Source organism: Mirounga leonina, unplaced genomic scaffold (genome assembly GCF_011800145.1).
Source record: "Mirounga leonina isolate KUSES-001 unplaced genomic scaffold, KU_Mleo_1.0 Mir_170, whole genome shotgun sequence".
Taxonomy (NCBI): Eukaryota; Metazoa; Chordata; class Mammalia; order Carnivora; family Phocidae; genus Mirounga; species Mirounga leonina.
This window is the reverse complement of record NW_023270433.1, coordinates 7,306,635-7,333,019: the sequence shown is the minus strand read 5'-3', so window position 1 is coordinate 7,333,019 and position 26,385 is coordinate 7,306,635. Positions and strand designations below refer to the sequence as shown.

Sequence of the window (26,385 nt, the reverse complement as noted above, 5' to 3'; positions counted from 1 at the left end):
GAGCTAAACCCAAGAGTCAGACGCCTAACCGACTGAGCCACCCAGGCACCCCAATCATGGTATCTTTCATAGCGGGGTGGTCATGGGAGGGAGCCAGCAGAAGCCCGCAGTAAATGATAGGTGCTCTTGTTAATATCACTGTCCTTTTCAAAGCACTTGGCCTGCTGATCACCAAATGTGGCCCCGAACTGGGCCCTGGGAATAACTGATAGTGATAGCACCAGCTTAGTTTTTCAGGAAGGCATCGTGGGCAGCCACTTTCTACCTTCTGGTGAAGTTGTTGGTGGGAGTGCAGAAGAGAGGCCTGGAGGGGTCGGGGCCTCTCGGAAGGAACAAATCCTGGTCACCCTGGCCCTTATCCCGTGAGGTTCAAGAAAATGCACAGATGACAAAACCCAGATGGATCTTCCATTCAGCAGATTCTCAGTCAGATTATGAAGCTAAAGGTCCAAAGTCCCACCTTCTGACAACACAGGACACTTACCTTAGGTGCAAAGGTCCTCAAGATGATTCTTATTCAGAGGCAATCAAACCAATCTGGATATTGCACCTCCACAGAGGATCTTTTGTCCCCTGATAAGTCAGATAGGTACTCTTTGACCTGCAATTGCTGTTCCTTGGCCTCAAAGGCTTCTTCTTCTAGATGATTTCCCAGGCTCCATGCCTGACCTCCTTGAGCTCTTTATTCAAATGACCCCTTCTCAATTCAAATGACCCCTTCTCAAACTGCCCTATTTAACATTCTCCACTGGGTGTTTGGGCTGTCTTGTTTACTGACGTATTCCTGGTGCCTACTACAGGATCAGGAAAATAGTGGGCACTCAACAAATATTTGTTAGTCCAATTCTGGATAAAGTGGCTGGAAGCCAGGCCTTGGGGAAAGCTGCCCCATCCTACTGGCAACAACGTGTTCTATAGAGAGGAACAGCCCAAGGTGGGAGAAGGTCGGAGCCTTCCTGTACCCCTGGGCCACCCGCATGGGGTCTGGAGGAAGGAGCTCCCATACCTGGTGGACAGACAGGGAGAAATGGCCACACTCTATCACACATGAAAGAAGCAAGTTGTAACACACCGTGCATATTATAATTCCACTTTGTTAAAAAAATTGACTATTTGGGTTAGTCCATGTAGTCAACATATATGTACTGAACTCACATCCAGGGAAAAGAAAAACTTCCCTCTCTGCTGACACCACACGTGTGCAATTTTCCATACAATTCTCTGTGGACAAGGGCTGGTGTCCTACAATTTTAACTCAATTCTGATACTAACTGGCCTGGAATTAACAGCAAACCCACAGGTTCAGGGCTCAGTTCTACAAGACGGCCCCCACTTCAGACGCTAATTGCGAGTCTTAGGTGGTCACATGTCTGCGGACCGACAGGCTATGAATCGGGAGTTCCCACGACCCCCTCATCAAGTTTGATCATTTGCTTGAACAGCTCATGGAACTCAGAGAAACACTTTGGTGACCAGTTTACTCTAAAGGATACAACTCAGCAACAGCCAAATGGAAGAGCCACACAGGGCTCCTTGCCAAGGTATGTGGGGAGGGGCGTGGAGCTCCCATGTCCTCTCAGGGTGTGCCACCCTCCTGGCACCTAGATGTGTTCCCCAACATGGAAGCTCTCTGAACCACATCATTTAGGGGGCTTTATGGAGCTCCCATTCAGTGGGTAGGTGTGCTTGAAGTGGGGCCTTATTATGAATGACAAAAGGTGTTCCTTTCACCTTTGTCACTTAGGAAATCACGATGGTTGTAGGTGCTCTGGCCAGAACCTGGGGAGGAAGACCATGTATTTCTTATTATATCTCAATATCACAACAGGTATTCAATTCCTTAAACACAGTTACTAAGCACCTACTGTGTGCCATGCCTGGGACTAGTTAGTAAGCCACCAGTCGCTCCAGGAGACAGGCAGGATGGCGTAGTGGTTAGGAAGGCTGACTCCGGACAGCATAGATCCTATCCCTGGCTCTGAACTCCCTTGCTGGGGTGTCCTAGGGCATGTCATTTGCCCTCAGTTTCCTCTTCTGTAAACCAGGGATGGCCATAGTGCTTAAACCCTAGGCCCATTTGAGGATTAAATGAGATTGGGTATGTTACGGCTCTTAGCCCAGGGCCTGGCACAAAGCAAGCTCTCTGGAGGCACTTACTCATCTGGCTCATCTCAGCTCATCTTATCCCTGCATGAAACGGGCACCACTGTCATCACTTCTACCTGACAGATGGAGGAAACCAAGACTCACCCACGTGGAGTTACTGGCCCAACTCACATACTGAGGAGAGGCAGGGCTGGGATTCAAACCCAGGTGGTCAATCCCACAGGGCCCCTTGGACCATGTCAGCCCGAAGAGGGAGCATATATTGTGTTCCTAGATGAAAAAGGGACACATCCTGCTGTGATGAGGTTTGGGGGCAGTACCCAGATACTTGGTCCAACACCAGTCTACATATTGCTGCGAAGGCATTTGAAAAATGAAATTAACATGTGCTTTAGTAGATTTATCAGGTTACCCTCTGCAGTGTGGGTGGGCCTTATCCAATCAGTTGAAGGCCTTAAAATAAGAAGGGGGAAAAAAAATTGGCGGTCCCCCAAAGAAGAGGGAATTTTGTTTCTAGACTTTCTTGGGGCTCGAGCTGCAACTGCAACTCTCTGCTGGGTATTCAGCCTGCCGCTTACCGCCTGCTGCCCTACCCTGCAGATTTTGGATTTGCCAGGTTCCACGATCATGTGCGCAAATTTTTTGAAGTTTTTTTATTTATTTATTTTTAGTGATCTCTACACCAACGTGGGGCTCCACGTCACAACTCCGAGATCAAGAGTCACACACTCCACCAACTGAGCCACCCAGGCAACCCAATGTGAGCAAATTCCTTAAAACAAATCTCTCTCTAGATACACACTTCCCGTTGGTCCTATTTCTCTGAAGAGCCTTGATAAACACATATCCCATCCTAGGAGCCCATGGTGTGGCCTCCAGTGAATGAAGCAGACAAAGCCCTCAACTCAACAGACTCCTGAGAGATACATTTATTATAATTTTTTAAGACTTATTTATTTGAGGGGCGCCTGGGTGGCTCAGTCATTAAGTGTCTGCCTTCGGCTCAGGTCATGATCCCAGGGTCCTGGGATCGAGTCCCACATCGGGCTCCCTGCTCAGTGGGAAGCCTGCTTCTCCCTCTCCACTCCCCCTGCTTGTGTTCCCTCTCTCACTGTCTCTGTCAAATAAATAAATAAAATCTTAAAAAAAAAAAAAAAGACTTATTTATTTGAGAGAGAGAGAGTGAGCAGGGGGTAGGGGCAGAGGGAGAGGGAGAGAGAGTCTCAAACAGACTCCACACTGAGCAGGGAGCCTGATGCAGGGCTCAATTTCACAACCCTGAGATCACAACCCAGGCCGAATCAAACAGCTGGACACAAAACCGACTGTGCCACCCAAATGCCCCATTTTCCTGTTTTATAATCTAAGACCAATTACCCAAATTTTGTAAATTCTAGAATGAGATCCAGATAGACTTCTTATATACAGTGCAAATAAAAAGTTTAAATTCTTGGGGCACCTGGGTGGCTCAGTCGTTAAGCGTCTGCCTTCAGCTCAGGTCATGATCCCAGGATCCTGGGATCGAGCCCCACATCGGGCTCCTTGCTCAGCGGGAGGCCTGCTTCTCCCTCTCCCACTCCCCCTGCTTGTGTTCCCTCTCTCGCTGTCTCTCTCTCTGTCAAAAAATAAATAAAATCTTTAAAAAAAAAAAAAGTTTAAATTCTTAATTGGACAAGGGAAGGGGAGATGCTTGGTGAAAGCCCTGGAAAGAGGCCCCGGAGGGGATAGCTAGATTCCCTGACCCTGGGTCACCACCCTCCACATCCACTGGGGCCCTGAGCCCTCCCCACTGCCCCAATCTGCAGCAGATGTGGAGGGGACTATGGAGCCTGCCCTGACCTTGGGGGAGTCTTCTGGGCATGTGATAATAGTGCTCTAAGGAGCACTGAGCCAGCCCAGGTGAAGGTCTAGCCATGTGTTGTGGGTCGAGTTGTGTCCCTACACAATTTTCATGTTGAAGTCCTAATCCCTAATACCTCAGAATGTGAACTGTTTTGGGAAATAGGGTCATTGCAGATGTAATTAGTTAAGAAGAGGTCATACTGACTACAGTGGGTACCTCATCTGACCAGTGTCCTTGTGAAAGGGGAAATTTGGACACAGCCATGCGCACAGGAAGAAGGCCACATGAACGTGAAGGCAGAGATGTGAGCCACGCTTCTACAAGCCAAGGAGCACCAAAGATTGCCAGCAAACTACCAGAAGCCAGGAGAGAAGCTTGGCACAGTGTCTTCCTCACATCCCTCAGAAAGAGCTGACCCTGCCGACACCCTGCTCTTGGACCCCCAGCCTTCTGTGCTTAGCCTGTGGCGAGATAATAGCTTTCCACTGTTGCAGCCCCTTGGTTCGTGGTACTCTGTTAGTGCGCCCCCGGTAAACGAGCTCACCATACCCTGTCATTCGTGGCTGTCGGCTAATCTCTTCTCAGATGGCCCTCAAATAGCCGTCCAGGTGGTTCCTGAAGACCAGAAGGGAATGACCATGCCTAGCTGGCTCCTGCGGGGCCCTGTTTTTACAGCTCTGGTATCAGAATCCTTAGAGACTTGCTAAAATGCAGATTTCCAGGGATGCCTGGGTGGCTCAGTTGGTTAAGATCTCAGGACCCTGGGCTCATGACTGAGCCAAAGGCAGATGCTTAACAGACTGAGCCACCCAGGGGTCCCCCCACAGTACATCTCGTCTTCATGTCTCCGTAGGCTCCTCTTGGCTATGGTGGTTTCTCAGACTTCACTGCTTTCGATGACCGTGATAGCCCCGAGAAGTACTGGTCAGGCCTTGTGTAGGATGCCGCACTACCAAAAGCTGCCCCGTGTTCTCCTTACAAGACTGGGGCCCTGGGTTATTGGGAGGAAGACCACGGAGGTAAAGGGCCATTTTCATTATATCATAGCAAGAGGACATACCGGCAACACGACTCATCCCTGTGGCTGCTGACCTTGATCACCTGGCTGAGGTGTGTTTGTCAAGTTCCCAGCTGATCTTTATGCCAGATAATCAGGAGGTGAGGGACAGAAGGCCTCTGACTCTGCGACAACTCTTATAGGTCCCTGTTCAGAAGAAAGGAGCCACAGCAAGCGGTTGGCTTACACAGAGCGCAGGTCATGCAAGGCACCAAGGCAAGCACCTCACCATGATTTCATTGCTACAACCCCACCAGGTAGGCAAAATCATCATTCCCAGGTTAACGTATGAGGGAGCTGCACTCCTGAGGCCCCACAGCCAGAAGCCGGCAGAACCACACCTGCTCAGCACCACTCTGAGCTGCGCGCCGCCCCCACATGAAGGTGAAGGAGCCCTGCTGGCTGGGGCCTCCTCTCCCGGGGTGCCGGGGGGGGGGGGGGGGGAAGAGACATGCAGGGTTTCCCCTCGGGGCGCAGACTGGAACCTTAGCCAGAGGCCAACTTGTTCCTTTTAGCCCAAATGTTCCGAGTGGGAAAATAGCCACATGGATAGAGGTTAAAAGAGAGCCAGGCCCAAACAAACAAACAAACAAACAAAATAAAACAAAAAAACACCCATCCACATGGGATCAAAGTGTCCAAAGCCTAGGAAAATCAAATTGGCAGGAAAAAATGGCTAAAAAAAATGTTTTAAGATTTTATTTTTGCAAGAGAGATTGAGAGAGAGAGGGCTCGCCCACGCATGCACACGCCACGAGGGGGAGGAGAGGCCGAGGGAGAAGCAGACTTCCTGCTGAGCAAGGAGCCCAGGGCAGGACTCAATCCCAGGACCCTGGGATCATAACCTGAGCGAAGGCAGATGCTTAACCCACTGAGCCCCCCAGGCACCCCCAAAAATTGGTTGTTGATCATTTTCCTGAGGGTATTAGAATAGCCTTTTTAAGTAGTCTCTACACCCAACGTGGGTCTCCAACTCACAACCCCAAGATCAAGCATTGCCTGCCCTACAGACTGAGCCAGCCAGGCTCCCCTAGAATAGAGCCTTTTGACACTGTATGCCCCATATTTATTTAACCAGTCCCTTACTGATGGATGGTAATGGCATTTCCTATTTATTACTATTACATTGTAGCTATGACCATCTAAGTACCTAAAACTGTCTGCAACTTATGCCAGAAGACAGATTCCTGAAACTGTAACTGCTGAGTCACAGAGCAGGAGTATTTTTAATTTTGACACATACTACCAAGTTACTCCTAAAAGGTTACGAAGTTGCACCTTCCTACCAATAGCACAGACTGCCCATTTTCTCACATCATCACCAATATTGGATATTCTTTTTATTGTTTGGAAAGGCAAGGAAAAGTCGTTATCATTTTCATCTGTATGTCTCTCATTATTAGAGAGGTTGAGCATCATTTCTGGTTTATGAGCCATATGGATTTCTTTTTATATATATAAATACACAATTCATGTCATTTGCCCAATTTTCTTATCTTTTTCTTATTGTTAATTTTTTTGAAGATTTTATTTATTTATTTGAAAAAGAGACAGCACAAGCAGGGGGAGAAGCAGAGGCAGAGGGAGAAGCAGGCTCCCCGCTGATCACGGAGCCTGACGCGGGACTTCATCAGGGGTGCAGGACCCTGGGATCATGACCTAAGCTGAGGGCAGACACTTAACCGAATGAGTCACCCAAGTGCCCTTTTTCTTACTGTTTTATAAGAACTCTTTATATATTATGGATATATATTTTTTAGATTTTTATTTACTTGAGAGCGAGTGAGCGAGAGCGAGCACGGGCACATGCGCACAAGCGGGGGGGAGGGACAGAGTGAGAGGGAGACACAGTCTCCCTGCTGAGCAGGGAGCCCCAATATGGGGCTCAATCCCAGAACCCTGAGATCATGACCTAAGCTGAACTGACTGAGCCACCCAGGTACCCCTGGATATTCATTCTTAAACATATTACAAGTATTTTCATCTGTCTTATCATTAGTTTATCATCTTTTCCTCCATATAGAAGTTTCTCCTTTTCCATTGGGTCAAGTCTGTTGATTTTCTTTCTTACAGTTTCAGAGTTTTATGTCACATGTTCTTCCCTTACTCTTGCATTCTGCACAGTTATCAGTTCCAGCTCAGAACAATTCTTATCTTATCCATCCACTGTCCCGCCAGCCCCTGGCCTTTCAATGCCCTGCACAGCTCTCCAGCCCCGAGGCAGAGCTTGGCCCCCTGGAGTCCCAGGGATGGCCTGGACTGGGAAGCTGCTGGGTGCCCAGCCCGGCCTCAAGTTCTTCTCCAGCTCTGCTGCCACCCGGGGAGCTGCGGCCTGGATGGCATCCTGGATGCTGTGTAAATCCCACTGGGTCCTCAGAAGGGCATCGTCTAGGGTGAAAAAGCCATCCCGCGTACGCCGCACTTGGGAACAGACAGCGGTGGTCTTCAGCTCCAGGCCGATCTCATGCACCAGCTTTCTCAGCTGCTTCTGTGTCTCATGCATGCACTGTACCTCTGCCAGGGGCAAACAACGGGTCTGAAGGCTGGGAGCATGGCCTCTGGTATCTGTGCATCTAAATCCACACCCCTGATACCTCTTGGCTGTGTGATAACCTTAGCAAAAGGCCTTAGCTCTCCAGGGCTTTGCTATTGGGCCAGCCCTGAAAGTTGATTAGATGTGCAGAATCTTGGGCTCCACCCAGACCTGCAGAATCAGAGTTTGCCTTTTTTTGAAGACCCCCAGGAGTTTTGTGGGCAGGTTAACTTCCAGAAGGCTACTCTGGTCTAAGACTTAAGGCTCATCTGTAAAATGGGTGGGTGTGAGGAATCTTAAGAGATAATGTACATAAGGTGCTTATCATTGGGAGAGTCCTGGTCAGCATTCAAGGAGCCCTTGTTAGTAAGACGAAGAGAGAAGAAAGGAGGGAGGGGCCAAGCTGGGTGGGACTGGGGAGATGAGGGTGCTGTCTGATGGCCTACTGCAACCTGAAACACTGGGAGGCACTGGAAATGAACCACCAAGTATTAACTTCTCGCTAAGGTCTGGTTTCAAAGTGTAACTTGGCAGCATATAGGACAGGATTTGATCTGAGTGCTGTGTGGATGGGCCAACTCCAGTCGGGGGCTGAGAAGGAAGCTGGCCCCTGGCGCCTTAGCCAGCAGAGATCAGGGTGGGCGTGTGCTGGGGTCTACAAGGGCATTTCACAATGACTCCCCAAACCCAGGAGCCCAATCTCATTGCTCCAACTTCCTGGGGCAACGTACCTATGAGGAATTCCGGAGGCGCAAAGAAGATGCATCGGATGCCCGTTACCAGCATCGGGGACTTGCCCATGGGACGAATCAAGCCTCTCACAGCCATATCATAGGCCTCCTGGGTCTGCAAGTCCAGGTTGGAGTACCTGGGGATCAAAACGGGGCTGGCATGGGATGGGGAGCTGGGCCCACTGTTTACCCCTGGCCCTGCCCCACTCATGAAGAGCTTTCCTAAAGCTCTTCTTTCGCTTTCCAGCTTCCCTGCCCCTCCAGCTGCCTTTTTCTGTCTCCTCCAATCCCTAAATGCAGGCTCTGCCCTCCTCTGCAGTCTCCCTAGCTTCCGGTCAAGTACATGCTGCCTGCTCCCGCCCCTTGCTTCTAGGTCATATGATGTGGGTTCCTGGCTTCCCTCTCCACTAAATCATATACTCTCCCTGAGGCTAGCTGGGGTCTCTTGTTCCCCCTTGGTCTCCCCAGGGGCTGGCCTGGCACAAAGAAACACTTCTGCGTGCTATAGAAGGAAGGGCTGGTTCATGTCTGCTTTTGGGCTCTAAAAAGAAGGTCCATGGAACCTGCCCCAGGGTGGGCGGAGCCTACAGGGAGCCCAGTGGGTACTTCTTACTCTTCCAGCACCTCCTCAAGGGCCCCTTTCAGCAAAGTGTGGATTGGGCCCCACTTACATCACCAGGGCCTTCTGATGGGAACCTTGGATCAGGGCCAGGATGCGGTCCAGCTTCTCTCTGGTCACATGGTCTGGAAAAGCCAGGGGATGGTCAGCACACGAGTGCCTGCTGAGGACAGGCAACAACAAACTGGCAAACTCCCTTCCCTCAAACCAGCCCCATCCTTGGAAACTGGAGGGGTCCCAGAGCACCCAGGGCTCCCATTTAGGGGTTATGAGTCCTTTGAGACTCTATAAGCCCAGGAACCTCTTCTCAGAAAGTTATGCCTGAACTCAGCATTGTGAGGACATTTTTAAGGGGTTCACAGACTCCAAGTTAAGAACAGTTTCTTTTGGAAATGAGGCTCAAAGCCGTAACATGACTTATCCAATATTCTAAGCCAAGTCCCCTGAGCCCCAATCTGGGTTCTTTTATGCCAGGGACCCTGGGAGGGAGAGGGCCATCTGTCTGAATGCAGACACAGATGGCAAGAGGCAGTGGCTCTGCCTGCTGGTACCATCGAGTGACTAGGGCAGGCAGCTGCTAAGCCCAGGGATGCTCACAAACTGCTAAGAGGCTGATCCTGGGGCCCAGCTGGGCAAGCGCCAACTTCTGGCTCCAAAGGCCATAGTTCTGGGCACAGGTGTGGTGATCAAAGGCCTGCCAGCTTGGAAGGGCCTAGCCTAGGCCTCTTTTTTTTTTTTTTAAAGATTTTATTTATTTATTTGAGAAAGAGAATGAGAGAGAGAGCGAGCACATGAGAGGGGGGAGGATCAGAGGGAGAAGCAGACTCCCTGCTGAGCAGGGAGCCCGATGTGGGACTCGATCCCGGGACTCCAGGATCATGACCTGAGCCGAAGGCAGTCGCTCAACCAACTGAGCCACCCAGGCGCCCTAGCCTAGGCCTCTTATCCCCTCTCTGGCTTTCTTCATGCCGTTGTCTTATCTGAAATGTACCTACCACTGCCTCCTCCCTCCTCATTTACAGCCCAGCTCAAATGCAGCCTCCTCCAGGAAGCCCTCCTGGAGCATGTCACTTCTTTTTCCTGCGTCCTGGGTCTCTTTCCGAGCATTTAATTTGTTTTGGTTTGGGATGCCTGGGTGGCTCTGTTGGTGAAGTGTCTGCCTTCAGCTCAGGTCATGGTCCCAGGGTCCTGGGATCGAGTCCCACATCGGGCTCCCTGCTCAGTGGAGAGCCTACTTCTCCGTCTGCCTGCAGCTCCCCCTGCTTGTGCTCTCTCTCAGATAAATTAAAAAAAAAAAAAAGTCTTTAATATGCTTTGGTTTTAACATTATTTTTTAGTTATATAATTGACATATGAATCTTCTTTAAGAAATTTATTTTTTTAGGGCGCCTGGGTGGCTCAGTTGGTTGGGCGACTGCCTTCGGCTCAGGTCATGATCCCGGAGTCCCTGGATCGAGTCCCGCATCGGGCTCCCTGCTCGGCAGGGAGTCTGCTTCTCCCTCTGACTCTCCCCACTCTCATGTGCTCTCTCTCATTCTCTATCTCATAAATAAATAAATAAATAAATAAATAAATAAATAAATAAATAAGTAAATAAGAAATTTTTTTTTTTAAAGATTTATTTTATTTGAGAGAGAGCACGTGCACACTTGTGCCCGCAAGGAGAACGGACAGAGGGAGAGGATCTTAAGTAGGCACCCCTCTTCTTTAAGAAATTTAGATCAGGGGGCACCTGGGTGGCTCAGTGGTTTAAGCACCCGACTCTTGATTTCTGCTGAGGTCATGATCTCAGGGTTGTAAAATCAAGCCCTACGCTGGGCTCCACACTCAGCGTGGAGTCTGCTTAAGATCGCCCTCTGCCCCATGGGTGCCTGGGTGGCTCAGATGGTTAAGCGTCTGCCTTCGGCTCAGGTCATGATCCCAGGGTCCTGGGATTGAGTCCCGCATCGGGCTCCCTGCTCAGCAGGGAGCCTGCTTCTCCCTCTGCTTCTCTCTCTCTCTCTCTGTCTCTCATGAATAAATAAATAAAATCTTAAAAAAAAAAAAAATTTAGATCAGCATTAACAGCACCTCCCCTTCTCCAAATTCGGGCTTCTTCCCTACTAGAGTGTCAAATTGGTAACTGTCTTTGGACATGTTTTGTATGCTGATACACCCACATATACAGATTATATAGTGTTACTCTGCCACGTTCTGAATCCTGTCTAGAAGATGCGGAGGTGTGTGTTTGCTCTCCCTGCTAGACTGGGGGCCCCATCTGGTTCATCAAGACCCTGGCACATGGCTGGTGCCCAAAAACATCTGTCAAATAAGAAAATGTAATAGATCCTATGGAAAGTGTTAGAACATAGGGAGGGTAAGAAGTGAAGAATGAGCCATTGAACCATCTATCCACCCCCCACCCCACCCCCGCGACCTACTTCTCCATCCATCCACCCAACCAACAAGCACCTCCCATGTCCCAGGCTCCGTGCTGTGTGTAACCACAGGAGTGGAATGACATGGTCCCTGCTCCCATGGTGACAGTGTGGTGGGAAGACAGATATTAAATAATCACTAATCATGGGGTGCCTGGGTGGCTCAGTCGGTTGAGCGTCCAATTCTTGATTTCGGCTTGGGTCATGATCTTGGGGTCTTGGGATTGAGTCCTGTGTCAGGCTCCACACTCGGTACATAGAGTCTGTTTGAGATTCTCTCTCCCTCTCTGCCTCTGCCAATCCCCACCCCACGCTCGCTCTCGCTCTCTCTCTCTCAAACTTAAAAAAAAATCACAACCATTAGTTGATTACTGTTCTAAGAGTCCATCTAGTTCATCTGGGGGTTAGTGGAGCTTCCCTGGGGAGGTGACATTTACGCCAGGTGGGGAGGCACCGGGCAATTATACCTGCAAGACAGAATGATGTGCCCAAAGGCCTCCAACAGCCAGCCCAAACTCAGTGTGTTGCAGTCACTGAGGGCTGCAAGGCCTGCGTGGGGGTGAGGAATCAAGGGAGAGCAAATGCAAAGGCAGACATAGCCACTCTCCTCCCACGGCCCTGGGCGCCTGCGGGCTCTCACCATATGTTGACTTCTCCACCAGCCGCCCATCCTCACAGAAGTCATCTGTTGCTTTGCCCAGGAGACCACGTACTGTATAATCCTGCAGAGATAGGGAGGGGAAGATGGGGTCAGATTCCCTGCTCGCCCTCAGCACTGAGGAGGGAGGTACGTCCAGCAGCTCCCACCCCGAACCTGCTAGACAGGCTCCCCTCAGGAAGCCAGGCACTCAGCCCCCACCCAGCCACCCCACTGCCCCCAGGGAAAGGCACCAGACTTCCCTATGACAGCAAGCACCTGCCCGCAAAGGATGGTGACTACCCTGTGCCTCCACGTCTCTCCTCTCCAGCCAGACCTGACAACTTATCATGCCAGGCCCCTCCCAGTGCACCCTGTCAGCTTCTCCCCAGCCTCCACATATGATCTGTGCAGTTAACAGCCTCTGCCATAAGGAAGGGATGACGACAACAGCAATAATAATTTACTGAGCATTTACCATGCGCCAGTGACTGTGCTAAGTATGGTGCAGGTAGTTACTAACTTAATCTTCAGAGTAACCCTATGGAGGAGGTACTATTATCTCCCCCATCTTACAGACGCGGAAATGGAGGAAGACGGATGTTAAGTAATCCACCTGGGGGCCCACAGCGGGCAGAGGGGCAGAAGCTGGTTTGGCTCCAGATCTGTGCTCTTAACCACTAAAAATGGAGGCTCTCTAACGTAGCACCTCTGTCCCCTCTCATGGTGCTGGATTCTACAGCCCCAGCCCAGATGCAAGCTCCCTGATGCCTGGATGGTGACATCCACCTCTCAGTCTTGGTGGGGTGGGGAGGGGTGGGGGGAATGGAGTGCTGTCATGATCAGGCTCTGGGGTCAGACAGATCCAGGTTCAAATCGCAGTTCCATTCCTTACAGGTTGCACGACCCTGGGCAAATGACATCCCCTCTCTGTGCCTCGGTGGTTTCATCTGTAAGGTGGGTTAACAGCAGATACCACTTTGCGGGGAGGGTGTGAGGCATCCACAAGGGAGTCCACGTGCAGTGCTCAGCAAAGAGCGGCCGGCATGCAATAAGGCCAGCGGTCATTACCATGCTATCCTTACAGTCTCCCCCAGCACACGGCCATGAAACAACGCTGGCTGATGGCCTAGGTGTTCCCCCATGCAGTGCTCTCAGCTTCAGATTCCTGCCAGTGAGCCCCAGGGAAATGGGCTAAACAAGCTGTCCCCAGTGTCCCCATACCTTGGTGAGGTGAGCATTGTACATGCTGGTGAGGAGCCTGCATCCATGTCCCACGCCGAGCACTGGAAGACACCCAGGCTGATCTCACACCTGGCTCCCCCTTCTCGTTTCCCTGAGACCTCCAACCCCCACAACTACCACGAGAATCCTTCCATCTCTGATGCTGCTAAAGCCAGCAAGAGGGCAAGGACAGCTTCTTCTACAGGGAGCAAGTGAGCTCCCCTGGGTAGATATGAAAATGTAGGTTTCGAGGCCCACCCACTTGTACTGACTCTGACTCATGGAGGGGCCTCGGATCCTTAGTAAGTGCCCTAGGGGGTTCTGATGCACTCCAAAGAAAGGGACCAGGGGCCCAATCACACAGACCTGCCCTCAAATCTGGGATGGCTCTAAGCATGTCCGTTAGCATCCTTGGGCCTCAAGATCCCCATTTGTAAAATGGGGATACAAGATCCTGTCTGATCCCTGTGGGTGTTGTGAAGACTGAGGCAATACACAGGAAGAAGTGAGCACAAAGGAAGGGCCCAATAAAGGGGCATTGTGGCCACTGCCTGCCTTTTCCTGGCTGTTTCTCCCTCTGGCTGGAGGAGAGAATGACCCTCCATTCACTCCTGGAGAGGGAGGACAGGGAGAGGGAGCATGACATCATGTCTGCCTGCCTGTGCCCCAGGAAGTGAGACAAGGGGACTGTGACTACCGCGCATGGAGGATGTGGCCACCACCTGACCCTGGGGACACAGATGGCTCATGACTCAGGGCTTTATGTGTGTCCAGCTCCAGCGACATTCAGACCCTGGCCGGTGGGGCCAGAGTCACACGCTTGGCTAACCCACACAAGTGATGACAGTTTGTGCTCCCTGGACCAGGGGCATTCACTAGCCACATGACCCAGACCAAGTCACCTAAGCTCCTGGAGCCTTCTTTTCTCCATAAAATCATAAACTATCTACCTAATAAGGTTGTTGTCATGAAAACATGTGCACGAAGGACTTCATACCGCATGTCGAATGCAGGAATCACTTGATAAAAGTGGGCAATTGTGCCATCCCCACTTCCACCAGCTGACCAGACTTGGGGTAGGAAGCAGGGGAGGAGGGCAGCGGTGGGAAATGGCGGTCAGGCTGGAAGTGGGCGGGGTTCATGGCAGCTCCCTGATCTTCTCCCGAGACTGTATCCCTGCACCCCTGGGCTCACCACATTACCTACCAAGCACCCCAGATGCTTGAGCATCCAGCCGGTGTCCCATGCCAACCTTCAAGCTGGTGAATGCTGGTCCACAGACTAGAAAGAAACAAACGAGGTCCCTCTGCTCAATGAATCCAGCCTCCAGGATGACTTCAGCCTGCATCATGGCCTCATTCCTAGGATGTAGCCTCATGGAGCCCAAACCAGGATCAGGTTGGACTCTCAGACTTCCCCATGTGGAATCTGGGGCCTCGAACCATTTCCTCGGGTCCCTGGGCCCACAAAAAGGGCTTGTTACTCTACCTATCACCATTCCCCTGGTGAGAGGCTTTGAGGGGACTGGGCAGAACACTGGGACTCAACTTTCCTACTCAGCTGCGGCAGAGAGTCCTGGCCACCCCAGTAAGAAAATGGAGGTGGTAAGTTCCTGAAGGCAGGGCCTGGGTCCCAAGTTCTAACCCTAGAGCCCAGAGCTCACTAGGTGCTCAGGAAATAACTAGTGAGGGATGCCTGGGTGGCTCAGTTGGTTAAGTGTCTGCCTTCGGCTCAGGTCATGATCCCAGGGTCCTGGGATCGAGTCCCTCACTGGGCTCCTTGCTCAGCAGGGACTCTTCTCCCTCTCCTTCTGTCCCTTCCCTTTCTTGCACTCTCTCTCAAATAAATAAGTAAAATCTTAAAAAAAAAATTAAAAACATTTTTAAAATGTGGGTTTTTGTGTATCAATTATATCTCAATAACGCTATTAAAAAAAAAAAAGACTGCATGCAGGAATGAGCCAGAATCATATACACTTCTACAGAACAAGAGGTATCTGGGGGAAGGATACGGGATGGTTAAGCGCCTACTGAATCCAGCCTATGTTACTTAATGTCAACACTGAGCCTCGGTTTCCTCATTTGTGAAATGAGAACAGGATCCACCTCACAGGGTTGTGGTGAAGATTTAATAAAATGGTACTTGGTAAAAGCTTAACACAGTATCTAGTACAGAAGAGATCCTCGGTACATCATACTTGTTATTGCTACACTGTAGAGTCACTAAATATCACTGCCAAAGGGATTTTAGTGGTTTCTGGTCAAGCCCCTCAGTCTTTCTAACCTTGTCTAGTAACAGGGAACTCATTATAACTAGTTCCATTCTTGGGCAGCTTTGTTGACTAAAAAAGTCACTCTTTCCCAAGAGCCCCAAACTCCCACCTTAGGACTTCTACCTGAGGGTCTCAATTCCCATTTGGAGTCCCAGAATAGTTAAAAGGGGTCAGCAAGGGCGCCTGGGTGGCTCAGATGGTTGAGCGTCTGCCTTCGGCTCAGGTCATGATCCCAGAGTCCTGGGATCGAGTCCCGCATCGGGCTCTCTGCTCCTTGGAAGCCTGCTTCTCCCTCTGCCTCTCTCTCTCTCTCTGTCTCTCATGAATAAATAAATAAAAATCTTAAATAAAAAAAAAAAAGGGGTCAGCAAGCTACAGTCCACAGGCCAAATTCTCAAGCCTGTTTTTTTTTAATGGCCCATGAGTTAATTTTTTTTTTTTTCATTTTTCAATGATCCCCCCCAAAATCAAGAAAATAGTATTTTGTGACATAGGAAAATTATATGAAACTCAAATGTCACTTTCCATAAATAAAGTTTTATTGGAACACAGCCAGGCTCACTGCATTCCATATTGCCTACAGGTTCTTTGCCCTATGGCAGAACTGGGCCTGCAAAGCCTAAAATATTTGCTATCTGGCCCTTTCCAGGAAAATTTGCCAATTCCCGGTCAAATATTTCATCCCTGCTGTGGCCCTTCAAGGATCTGGAACAAGAGTCTGAGCACCGACTGGGACACTGACTCTGGGCAGAAACTGCCTGGGAAGTGACACCCAGGCCCCAGCCTGAATGTGCCTTACCCAGCGGATGGTTGGTGAGGGTGGGCACACTGGTGGCAGTGAGAATAAGCTCCTTCTCTTTGCCGTCTCCCACGGGGCCCAGCAGAAAACGAACACGCTGTTCAGGGGCAGGAGCCTTCCCAGCATTGACACCTGAGTACACAAAGGTAAAAGACATCAGGTCAATTCTGTCCGAACACCCGGGGGAGGTGGGACAGGGAGGTATGGAGATGTAGAAGAGAAAGCCCACGATGTAGCGAATAGCAGCAGTTAAGAAACAGGCTTGGGTTCAAATTCTGACTCTATTACTTATGACATCTGAACGCAGGGGAAAGTGAGGAGTAATGGAGTACACAGATTACATGATTAGGAAAGCGCTCTGTCCAGAGGACTGGGTCACATGACTTTATTTGCCGGGAGGATCAGAAGCGGAGATGGACTCCCGGAGAACCAGAGCGCGATCGTGGGTCTGGTTCGAAGCGCTCACCCTTCAGAAGCTGCAGCTCCACGGTGTCCCGCACGTGCTTCCATTTTAGCCCCGGGGGCTTGTAGACCGCGAAGAGCCCGTGCAGCCGCGCTAGGCCGCGGGACCCCATGCCCGAAGCCAGCGGCGCCGGCTGGTGAAAGAGCTGCACCTGAACGGAAGTGCCGCCCGGTCCCACACCCAAATGTGGTCCGGACCCTGGGTGCCGCCACGTTTCGCAGCCGGAAGAGGTTCACGTCTTTATTGGCCTCGGGGAAAACGCACGGAGGAGAGGGCAGTAGTGCCGGGCGCTGAACCCCGAGCAGGGATCACGGGGGAGCCTTTCTGGGAGTGAGGGGAAATGGGGAGAGTTTTGCTTCGGTGGGAGTAGGTGGTGGACAGGTCGCCTGGGTTTCCTTCTCTTACTTAGCGATAGGGCCCTCTCCTGTCCGTGCCTCCTTCAAAGCCGGCTGGTGCCCGCTGCCATGGGGACGCTGCTGCGCTCGGCCCTGCGCCCTCTCCGCCGAGTTGGCGGCCTCCGGGGGGCGGCTGCAGGCAAGTGGCAGAGGCGGGAGGGAGGCCTGGGGCGCCAGGCTCGTCTGACCGCGGCCTTTTTTTTTTGCCCAGTAGCTGTGCCGCTCCGAGGCGTGCGCCATGGCGCCAACGGCCTGCTCTACCCGGGGCACATCCCCACTTCCCCGCTGCAGAAGGCGCTGCTGGCCGCCGGCTCGGCCGGAATGTCTCTCTATAACCCGTACCGCCACGGTAAGGTTGCCGGCGCTCCCGGGAGGGCAGCGGGGGGTCGGCGCGCACCCTTGCCTGGGGAACCTGGGCAGGTGCCCACCTCTCTCTCTACCCCGTCCCCTAGGGGTAACGAGAATAGACTAGGTCGGGGTTCCCAAATCTGGCTGCATCCCATCATCACGCGCAAGGTTCACAAAAATGCAGATGTCTAGGGCCCACCCTGAGCTCAGTCCGAATGAGCCCGAGCCTGGGGAGGAGAGGAAGGGCCAGCATTTTTATTTTTATTTATTTTTTTAAAATTTTTTTTTTTTAAGATTTTATTTATTTATTCATGAGAGACGGAGAGCGAGAGAGAGGCAGAGGGAGAAGCAGGCTCCCAAGGAGCAGGAAGCCCGATTCGGGACTCGATCCCAGGACCCTGAGATCATGACCTGAGCCGAAGGCAGACGCTTAACCATCTAAGCCACCCAGGCGCCCAGGGCCAGCATTTTTAAATAAACTACCTACCGGAAGATTCTGTCATCCAGCCACATTAAGAACCTGTGTACTAAACAGATGATTTACGAAGTTTGTTATAACGTACATTAAATTATAACACCCCAATAAAAATTAAAGTTTATGAGGTCAGACACCCCGACTGCCCTGTTGCATTGTATCAGCATGTTTTAGATTGTGCCTGGCACATAGCAGATGCTCATGGTTGTATGACTGGAACATCTTAGGGTTCTATAGTACTTTTCTCATTCTCAGGATTCTAAGTCTGGAAAGGATTATTACTCCTACCAATTGAAATGGCAGTGCTAACTGCTCACTGAGCCCTAATGCTGGTTGCTCACTGCACTAAATGTTTTATATGCATGACGTTCTTGATTTTTCACATTAACCCTGTAAGAAAGGTGTTCTCCACATTTCATAAATTAGTGCCCTGAGGCTTGGAAATGTAAAGCATTTTGCACAAGTTCACTTAGACAGTGATTGCACCTGAACCCAAACCTAGCACTCTGATTCAAAGCCTGTAATCAATGGAGGCATGATAATCCGTTGTAATAATGGGTGTAAAAGTGACTTATAAACTCTTTAGAGCACTGTGCTAACCAGAGCCACATCAGCCCGTTAAATAAATACAATGATAATGACTATAGGTACATATATTGAACCCTTACTGTGTGCCAGGTGACTTGCTAAATGTTTAACATGAATCCTCGTAACTAAGAGGAGATAGGGTTTTGGTTTATCATGTAGGAGACAGGCTCAGATGGGGTCCAGTAACTTACCTAAGATTATATCTTCCATTTGTCCCCATTTCTTTCCTTTCAGACATGGTCGCAGTTCTAGGGGAGACCACAGGACACGGTGCCCTGAAGGTCCTCAGGGACCAGATGAGGAATGATCCAGAGGGTGCTGAGATCCTGCAGTAGGTCCCAGCTGTGCCTGGGGGATTGGGGACATTCTCTGGGGATCCTGACCTCTCTGGAGTCACACTGTGTTCCTCTAGGGAGCTCTTCTTGATGCCCAGGCCATGGAGGGCTGCGCATGCTGGGCACTGCCCAACTCCATGGGTGCCATTCACACACACACTATGATGACCCGTGGGTAGTGCAATGTGGTGGCCTCAGCCTAGATCCCACCACAGGGCCCTCTGCCTTCCCTAAGCTCCCATAACAGGCTAGCTATAACCCCCACCCCCCTGCAGTGTCCTTTGTGGGTACCCTGATCCCACCTGAGGCTTGCTCCCTAGATTATGCCACTGCGGGCAGGAACCATGACCTTGGCTTGCGGTAGTCTCCTCAGTCCCTGCCACTGTCCTGGCCAGAAGCAGGTCCTACAATAGGATTTGTGGGCCCCATCGTTGCTCTCTGCCCCTTCACTTCCCAAACCTTTGCTCTAGCTGGCCTCGCACCTGCCTTTGCTGCTGCCCTCCCAGTACCTAAGTCCTTCCTTCTGCCTTGCAGGGAGCGTCCCCGGATCTCTCTGTCTACCCTTGACCTGGACAAGCTCCGTAGTCTGCCTGAGGGCTCCCTTGGCCAAGAGTATCTGCGTTTCTTGCATGTAAATGTGAGTTTCCAGCTTCTGTGCATTTGGCAATCACTAGGAAAGGCAGAGAAGGGCATGGGAGTGATGTCCTGAGGAAGGAGGAGTCCTGATTGGCCACCATGGGCGGGTGTGTTTTTTGTCTCTTGTGCCAAGGCTTTGTCACGTTCTATGGGACAGGCAAATGGGCCAGGAACTCCAAGCAATAATACTGGCCAGTATCCAGTAGCCGCTTACTGGGTGTCAGCTGCCAGACTCATACCTGATCTTGCTGAACCCTCCCAACAGGAAGGTTCATGCTTGACCCTCCCTGCCGAGTATGTCCTATTATCATCCCCTTTAATAGATGAAGAAATGAGGCTCAGAGCACTTAAGCAACTTGATGATTTCATACACCGAGTATGAATGGAGGCAGTATTCATACTCACATCATGCCTTTTTTTTTTTTTTTTCAAGATTTTATTTTTAAGTCTGTCTCTATACCCAATGTGGGGCTTGAACTCACAAACCCGAGATCAAAAATTGCATACTCCACCGACTAAGCCAGCCAGGTGTCCCCAGATCATGCTCTTAACTGCTGTATTATGTCCTCGTGTTCTAGAGTCAGTGTTTTCCCCAGGGTATGACAAGTTGTGGCACTTGTGGCACTCTCTGCCCCAGGCAGGGAGGACAGGAGCTGGTGGGGAGAGTCCCAACTGCTGAGGAACTCATTCATGTGTTCAGGATCTGCCAATTGTCACCCATTGTTCCAGGTGCTGGGGATAGAATGGTGAACCAGACAGACAAAGTCCTGCTCTTGTGGCGCTAATATTCTGGTTTGGGGAGGAAATCAAGTAATAAAAGAAAAAAATTTCATATAAAAATTCAGGTCAAATATTTATTGACTCCTTGGAATGTACAGCACTGTTCTCAGTAATTGAGATACAGTGAATGAAACCAGCAAAGAGCCTGCCTTTGTGGAGCTTCCATTCTAGCAGATGGTGCTGTGAGAACAACCTCCTGAGAGAGGACAAGGAGGCGGGGTCAGAGGTGGCCACTTCCCATAGGGAGGTCACAGGAGGCCCCTCTGAGGAGACTCGGAAGAGGAGGAGCCAGCCCTAAGGAGAGATGAGGAGGAACAGGGGTTCTGGCAAGTGCAAGGCCCTGTGTGTTTAAGAAAAGGAAAATGGGGCACCTGGGTGGCTCAGTGGGTTAAGCATCTGCCTTCAGCTCAGGTCATGAACTCAGGGGCCTGGGATCGAGCCCCACATCGGGCTCCTTGCTCAGCTGAGAGTCTGCTTCTCGCTCTGCCACTCCCCCTGCTCTCACTCTATCGCTTACGTGTGCGCTTTCTCTCTCTCTCTCTCTCATAAATAAATAAAATCTTTAAAAAAACAAAAAAGAAAAGGAAAACTGAAAAAAGGAAAAAAGAAAAGGAAAAGTGAGTGGAGGACAGACGGCCGGTGGCTGGGAGGAGAGCTAGCCCAGACCCTGCCAGCCACGGGAAGAAGTCTGTATTTTGTAATAGGAGCAATAGAAGACACTGAGGGTTTCCAGTAGGATAGTAACGATTTATAAAAGGACCTTAGGACACAGCTGGGCCACCTTCCCTGTCCCAACCCTTCCATCCCCATATACACACATCTCATCAAAGCACCTCTGTCAAGTGGTTCTCCAGCCCACTGCAGGTTGCTCTAGAACTAGGCTTCTTAGCCCCCAGCACTATTGACTTTTCGGGCCAGATAATTCTATCTATCTATCTATCTATCTATCTATTTATATAATTTATTTGAGAGAGAAAAAGAGCATGAGTTGGGAGGAGGGAGAAGGAGACGCAGACTCCCTGCTGAGCAGGGAGACTGACACGGGGCTCGATCCCAGGACCCTGAGATCATGACCTGAGCTGAAGGCAGATGCTTAAGTGGCGGAGCCACCCAGGCGCCCCAGGAACATATGATTCTCTGTTGGTAGGGGCTGCCCGGTGCTTTCCAGCGTGGTCAGCAGCACCCCTGGCCTCTACACATAGATGCTAGCAGCACTCCCACTAAGTTATGACAGCCCTAAATCTCTGCAGACATTGCAAATATCCCCCGGTGGACAGTTGAGAAGCTACTGCTCTCGAAGATTATTTGTTCCTGAGAAAATAAACTGCTCCCCATACTCTCCTGACACTTGATCCTGCCCCATTTTCCACCATCTCCTCAGATGTTACCAGGAAGCAAGTTACTTCATCAATGGGAAACCCACCAGGGTGGCCGCCTTCTTCTGAAGTCCCCAGAGCCTTTCATCTTGTTGCTGTGGAGGGGATGGGACTGCCAGGACCTCCCTGGGCAGCCTGCCCAGTCTCAGCCCTAGTTGTGATAATAGCCATAGAGACTGTGACACTTGTAGGGCACTGAAACCAGCAGCCCACAGAATGTGAAGGAATAGCAGAGATTGAGATCAAAGTTCAAGGTGAGGCCACCTTCCCTGAGGCTGTCATTGGTAGGGGGTATGGTCATCTGTGGCATTAAGATTATGGGCCTGGGCTCTGGAGTTAAGAGTAGCCTGAATTAGAATCCTACCTCTCTTCCCAGCTTTATGGCCCTGGACAAATTATTTGACTTCTCTGAGCCTCATATTCTTTATCTGAGGTCAGGGGACCTAATGTTTATCTTCCAGGGCACTTACATGGCTTATAATTAATGGATATTAAGGTACTGGCTTTGGAATCCAGTAGACTTTGTTTCAAATCCTGATTCAGCCACTTGATTAGCTGCATGATATTGGGCAAGTTACTTAACTTCTCTGAACCTCATTTTTCTTATCTTTATCTGAGGCTCCTAAAGTATCTACCTCCAGATGGTCATAAGGATGCCTAATGATGATATATGTAAAGGACTTCATACAGTGCTGGCACGTAGTAGGTACTCAATAAATATAATTGCTATCACTCTGATCACCCTCAGCTTTGCATAGCATATAGAACTCCCTCAAGAAGAAATTAGGAACTGGGACCCAGGGAGATCACAGACACAGACCAAGGCACTGAGCCAGCAGCCCCAAAGAAATGAAGACATCAGATCCTTTGGCCTCTGGACAGGCTGAGACCATGCTTTGGGAACAGGAACACTAGGCTGCTCCCATTCTGCATGGGTGCTGCTGAGGACTCAGAGAGGCGATGGGTGGATCAGAGGGACAGTTCATCCCTTCCTGGGGTCAGAAAAGTCCCTGGAGATAGAACAGTGAACAAAGCAGCCAGCATCCATGTGCAGCTGGAAGACCACTATGGCACCATTCACAGAAAGCGAACCCAAGCTGATAGGTCACTTCTAGTCTGCTGTTAGACACTTCAGTAAAAGCAAAAAGAGACAGGTGGAATTAACTTTAATAGCCTATTTTATTTAATCCAGTGTACTGAAAATACTATCATTTCAACATGTAATCGATCGTTCTAAATTACTAAGATTTCACATTGTTCTCCTCACACCAAGTCTTTGAAACCCAGTGTGCATTTTACGCCACTGCAGCTAGGTTGGAACTGTCCCATTTCCAGGCTCGGTGGCCACATGGGGTGAGTGACTGCCATACTGAAAAGTCCAGGTCTAGAAGAGGGGCACATACAATGCACATCACAATACAAGGTACGGGATGCTGCAAGAGACCATAATGTGGACCTTAGCAGTCTGAAGGTCACGGACAGCCTCCCTGCAGCAGGGACACTTAAGGCGAGTCAGAAAGGACAGGTAGGAATTGTCAAGGTGAAGCTGCGGGTGGTGGGGGAGAGCACCCTAGGCTGGGAACTGCTCATGTGAAGGATTGGGGCCCGGGCACCTGGCTGGCTCAGTGGGTGGAGCATGCGACTCTTGATCTTGGGATTATGAGTTCGAGCCCCACGTTGGGTGTAGAGACTACTTTAAAAAATTAGGGATGCCTGGGTGGCACAGTCAATTAAGTGTTGACTCTTGGTTTTGGCTCAGGTCGTGATCTCAGGGTCCTGGGATCGAGCCCTGCGTTGGGCTCCGCACTCAGCCTGGAGTCTGCTTGGGATTCTTCCTCCCTCCCCTATGTGTGCATGCACCATCTCTCTCTCTCTCTCTCAAATATATAAATAAATTTTATTTATTTGAGTGAGGGAGAAGCAGACTCCCCACTGAGCAGGGACCCCATGCAGCGCTCCATGACCTGAGCTGAAGGCAGATGCTCAACCAACTGAGCCAGCCAGGTGCCCCCCCCCAAATTAAATCTTTAAAAAAGAAAGTATCAGGGGCCCTGGAAACTTCTTTTTTCCTTTTTCTCTCCATTTTATTTCTACTTGTAGTTAAAAAAACATAACATGGTATAACTTAAGGTAAGATAACATAAGAGTTGCCATCTCAGGGGTGCCTAGCTGGCTCAGTCAGAAGAGTGTGTGACTCTTGATCTCAGGGTTGTGAGTTCTAGCCCCACGTTGGGGGTAGAGTTTACTTTATTTATTTATTTATTTATTTTTTATAAGTTATACATTTCTTTTTTTTTCTCAAGATTTTTTATTTATTTATTTGACAGAGAGAGAGAGAGTGAGAGAAGGAACACAAGCAGGGGGAGTGGGAGAGGGAGAAGCAGGCTTCCCGCTGAGCAGGGACCCTGATGCGGGGCCCAATCCCAGGACGCTGGGATCATGACTTGAGCCGAAGGCAGGTGCTTAACAACTGAGCCAACCAGGCACCCCTAGAGTTTACTTTAAAGAAAGAAAAAAAAAGAGCTGTCATCTTAACCATCTCTAAGTGGACAGTTCAGTAGCGTTGAATATATTCACATTGTTGTGAAACCAACCTCCAGAGCTTTTCCATCTTGTAAAACTGAAACCTTATCCCCTTAAACATCGCTTCCCCCTACCGCCAGGAGCTGCTTTGCCATAAATTCCAGCAGGCTTGGACATTATGTGTGGGTAGCCCATGGGGGTGTCAGTGCCACCATGTTCTCTACCCGAGGACTCCCCTGTTGGCAGGTATGGACGGAAATGCTCCATGGTATGAGTTTGGTGGGAGTGGTTGACAGTCAAGAAGAGGCTGGCCAGTTTGGCATTGGGAATAGTTGGGAAGAGATTGAGGGGAGGTTCATGGTTGTCAGAGAGTCTCCCCAGATACCCGAGCACCCGCCCGATTCGTGGACGATGAGGAGCTAGCCTATGTGATCCAGCGGTACCGGGAGGTTCACGATATGCTCCACACCCTGCTGGGGATGCCCACCAACATCCTGGGTGAGTGGTAGCCCCCAGCTGCCTCGAGAGGGGGGATGGGCAGAGTGGGGTGGGGTGTTGCAGCCAGCCTGTCCACCCGGGTCTGACACACACTAGCTCAGTGCCTCATTTTCTGCTTTCCGAACATCTTGGTAGCATCTGTGCCACACAGCATCTCTCCACCCCACTGCCTCTGTGGTTCCTAAGCTGATGTAGCAGCATCCAAGCCTCGGGGCTCCCTGCTCTGAAATCCTCCACAACTCCCTAAGGCCTGTAGGAACCACCCTGGACTTCTCAGCCTGGCTTTTGGAGTCCTCTGCACTCTGACCCCAAGCTTCCTTCCCAGCCCTTACCTCCTACTCTTTCTTGGACCCTCACCTTCACCCCAAGCCAAGTGCTCTAAGGCCCAGATGGGCCAGGACTGGGCATGGCCAACCCTACAGAGATCAAAGAGGAGCAGATGCTTTGCGCTGTTCTGCCAGGAGCACCATGGCCTCTCTTCCTGGGCCCTTCTCACCTCCCACCCCATTCCTCGCCCTGCCCCCCAGGGGAGATCGTGGTGAAGTGGTTTGAGGCTGTCCAGACCGGCCTGCCCATGTGCATCCTGGGTGCCCTCTTTGGACCGATCCGACTCAGTGCCCAGTAAGTTCTCAAGTGGTGAGGGGTTGGGGAGAGCTCAGAGGAACCAGGATCCAGGAAATGGGACAAGCATGCAGCCTTCCTGAGCAGCCCCAATGTTCTCCAGGAAGCCAGGGTAGAAAGAATGGGGCAGGAGGGTGTAACTGGCCTGGCGCAGGGTCTCCAGTGCAGTGAGTGAAGCCTGGATGTTTCACAGGACTCTAGGGTCTCCCGGGCCAGGCCTCAGTGTTGGTTCAGAACATGGAATTGAGGGGGTGGGGCAGCAAATCCAGTGTTAGTTCCTGGAGTTAGGTAGCCCTTGATTGAAATCTGGGCTTTGGCATATTCAAAATGTATGGCTTTGGACACAAGATTTTACCTCACTGAGTTTCTGTCTCCTCATCTGCTAATGGGGATAATAACTACCTTCTTTTTAAGGTATTTGTGAGGACTGAGAAAATGTACATCAACTTCTGGGCACATAGTGTGCCCAGCCCTGGGGACCTTATGTCTTTTTTCCTCTGCTGCCCCACAGGAGCCTGCAAGTGCTGGTTTCAGAGCTGATCCCATGGGCAATTCAAAATGGGCGCAGAGCCCCGTGCGTCCTCAACTTGTACTACGAGCGGCGCTGGGAGCAGCCCCTGAGGGCTCTACGGGAGGAGCTGGGCATCACAGACCCCCCACCGTGCATGTCAGGGGCCTGGCGTAGGCCCTGAGCTGCTGCCCACACCACCACCCAACCTCCCCTAGAGGCGGAGGATTCTTTGGCCATTACCTTTGTTCCTTTTCTTTCAACACTGACCCTTGGACTTCATTTGTCATAATTTGTCATAACCACTGTTGAGTGGCTTTGAGGACCACCCCAGGAGGGAGCATGCAGGGCAGCGGAGCTCCCAGGAGAGCCAGGAGCTGCCCAAAGAGCACCAGATGTGAGGGAGAATCAGTCGTCCAGCCTGGTGCTGGGGTGTCTCAGGTCCACTACTCCTGTTCTGGACCCATCCCTGCCAATGAGGGTTTTCTGGGCGCCAGGCTGGGTGTCCTCCAGGAGGAAGGGCTATACCAGTTCCAAAGACCTGAGAAGGGACAGGTGAGTCTCTACTGTCTGAATAAAGTCTGCCATCAGACCAAGTGTC

The 26,385-nt window shown here is 50.8% G+C and overlaps 2 protein-coding genes across 2 annotated transcripts; one reads left to right on the top strand and one right to left on the bottom strand.

Moving 5' to 3' along the window:
• Window positions 1-6,862: 6,862 nt before the first annotated feature.
• Window positions 6,863-16,886, bottom strand: TRUB2 (TruB pseudouridine synthase family member 2). Its single transcript, XM_035015710.1, is given in 9 exon segments — window positions 6,863-7,287; window positions 7,290-7,520; window positions 8,271-8,407; window positions 8,942-9,014; window positions 11,947-12,028; window positions 13,168-13,229; window positions 14,374-14,448; window positions 16,239-16,370; window positions 16,705-16,886. Coding segments are annotated over 9 exon segments (993 nt in total). The 5' UTR covers window positions 16,814-16,886; the 3' UTR covers window positions 6,863-7,195.
• Window positions 16,887-16,976: 90 nt separating this feature from the next.
• Window positions 16,977-26,376, top strand: COQ4 (coenzyme Q4). The gene is made up of 6 exons (XM_035015711.1): window positions 16,977-17,445; window positions 18,742-18,838; window positions 19,377-19,479; window positions 24,526-24,655; window positions 25,183-25,276; window positions 25,788-26,376. Exons 1-6 carry the CDS (start codon window positions 17,166-17,168, stop codon window positions 25,966-25,968), a joined length of 885 nt encoding a protein of 294 aa, XP_034871602.1. The 5' UTR covers window positions 16,977-17,165; the 3' UTR covers window positions 25,969-26,376.
• The last annotated feature ends 9 nt before the right edge of the window (window positions 26,377-26,385 follow it).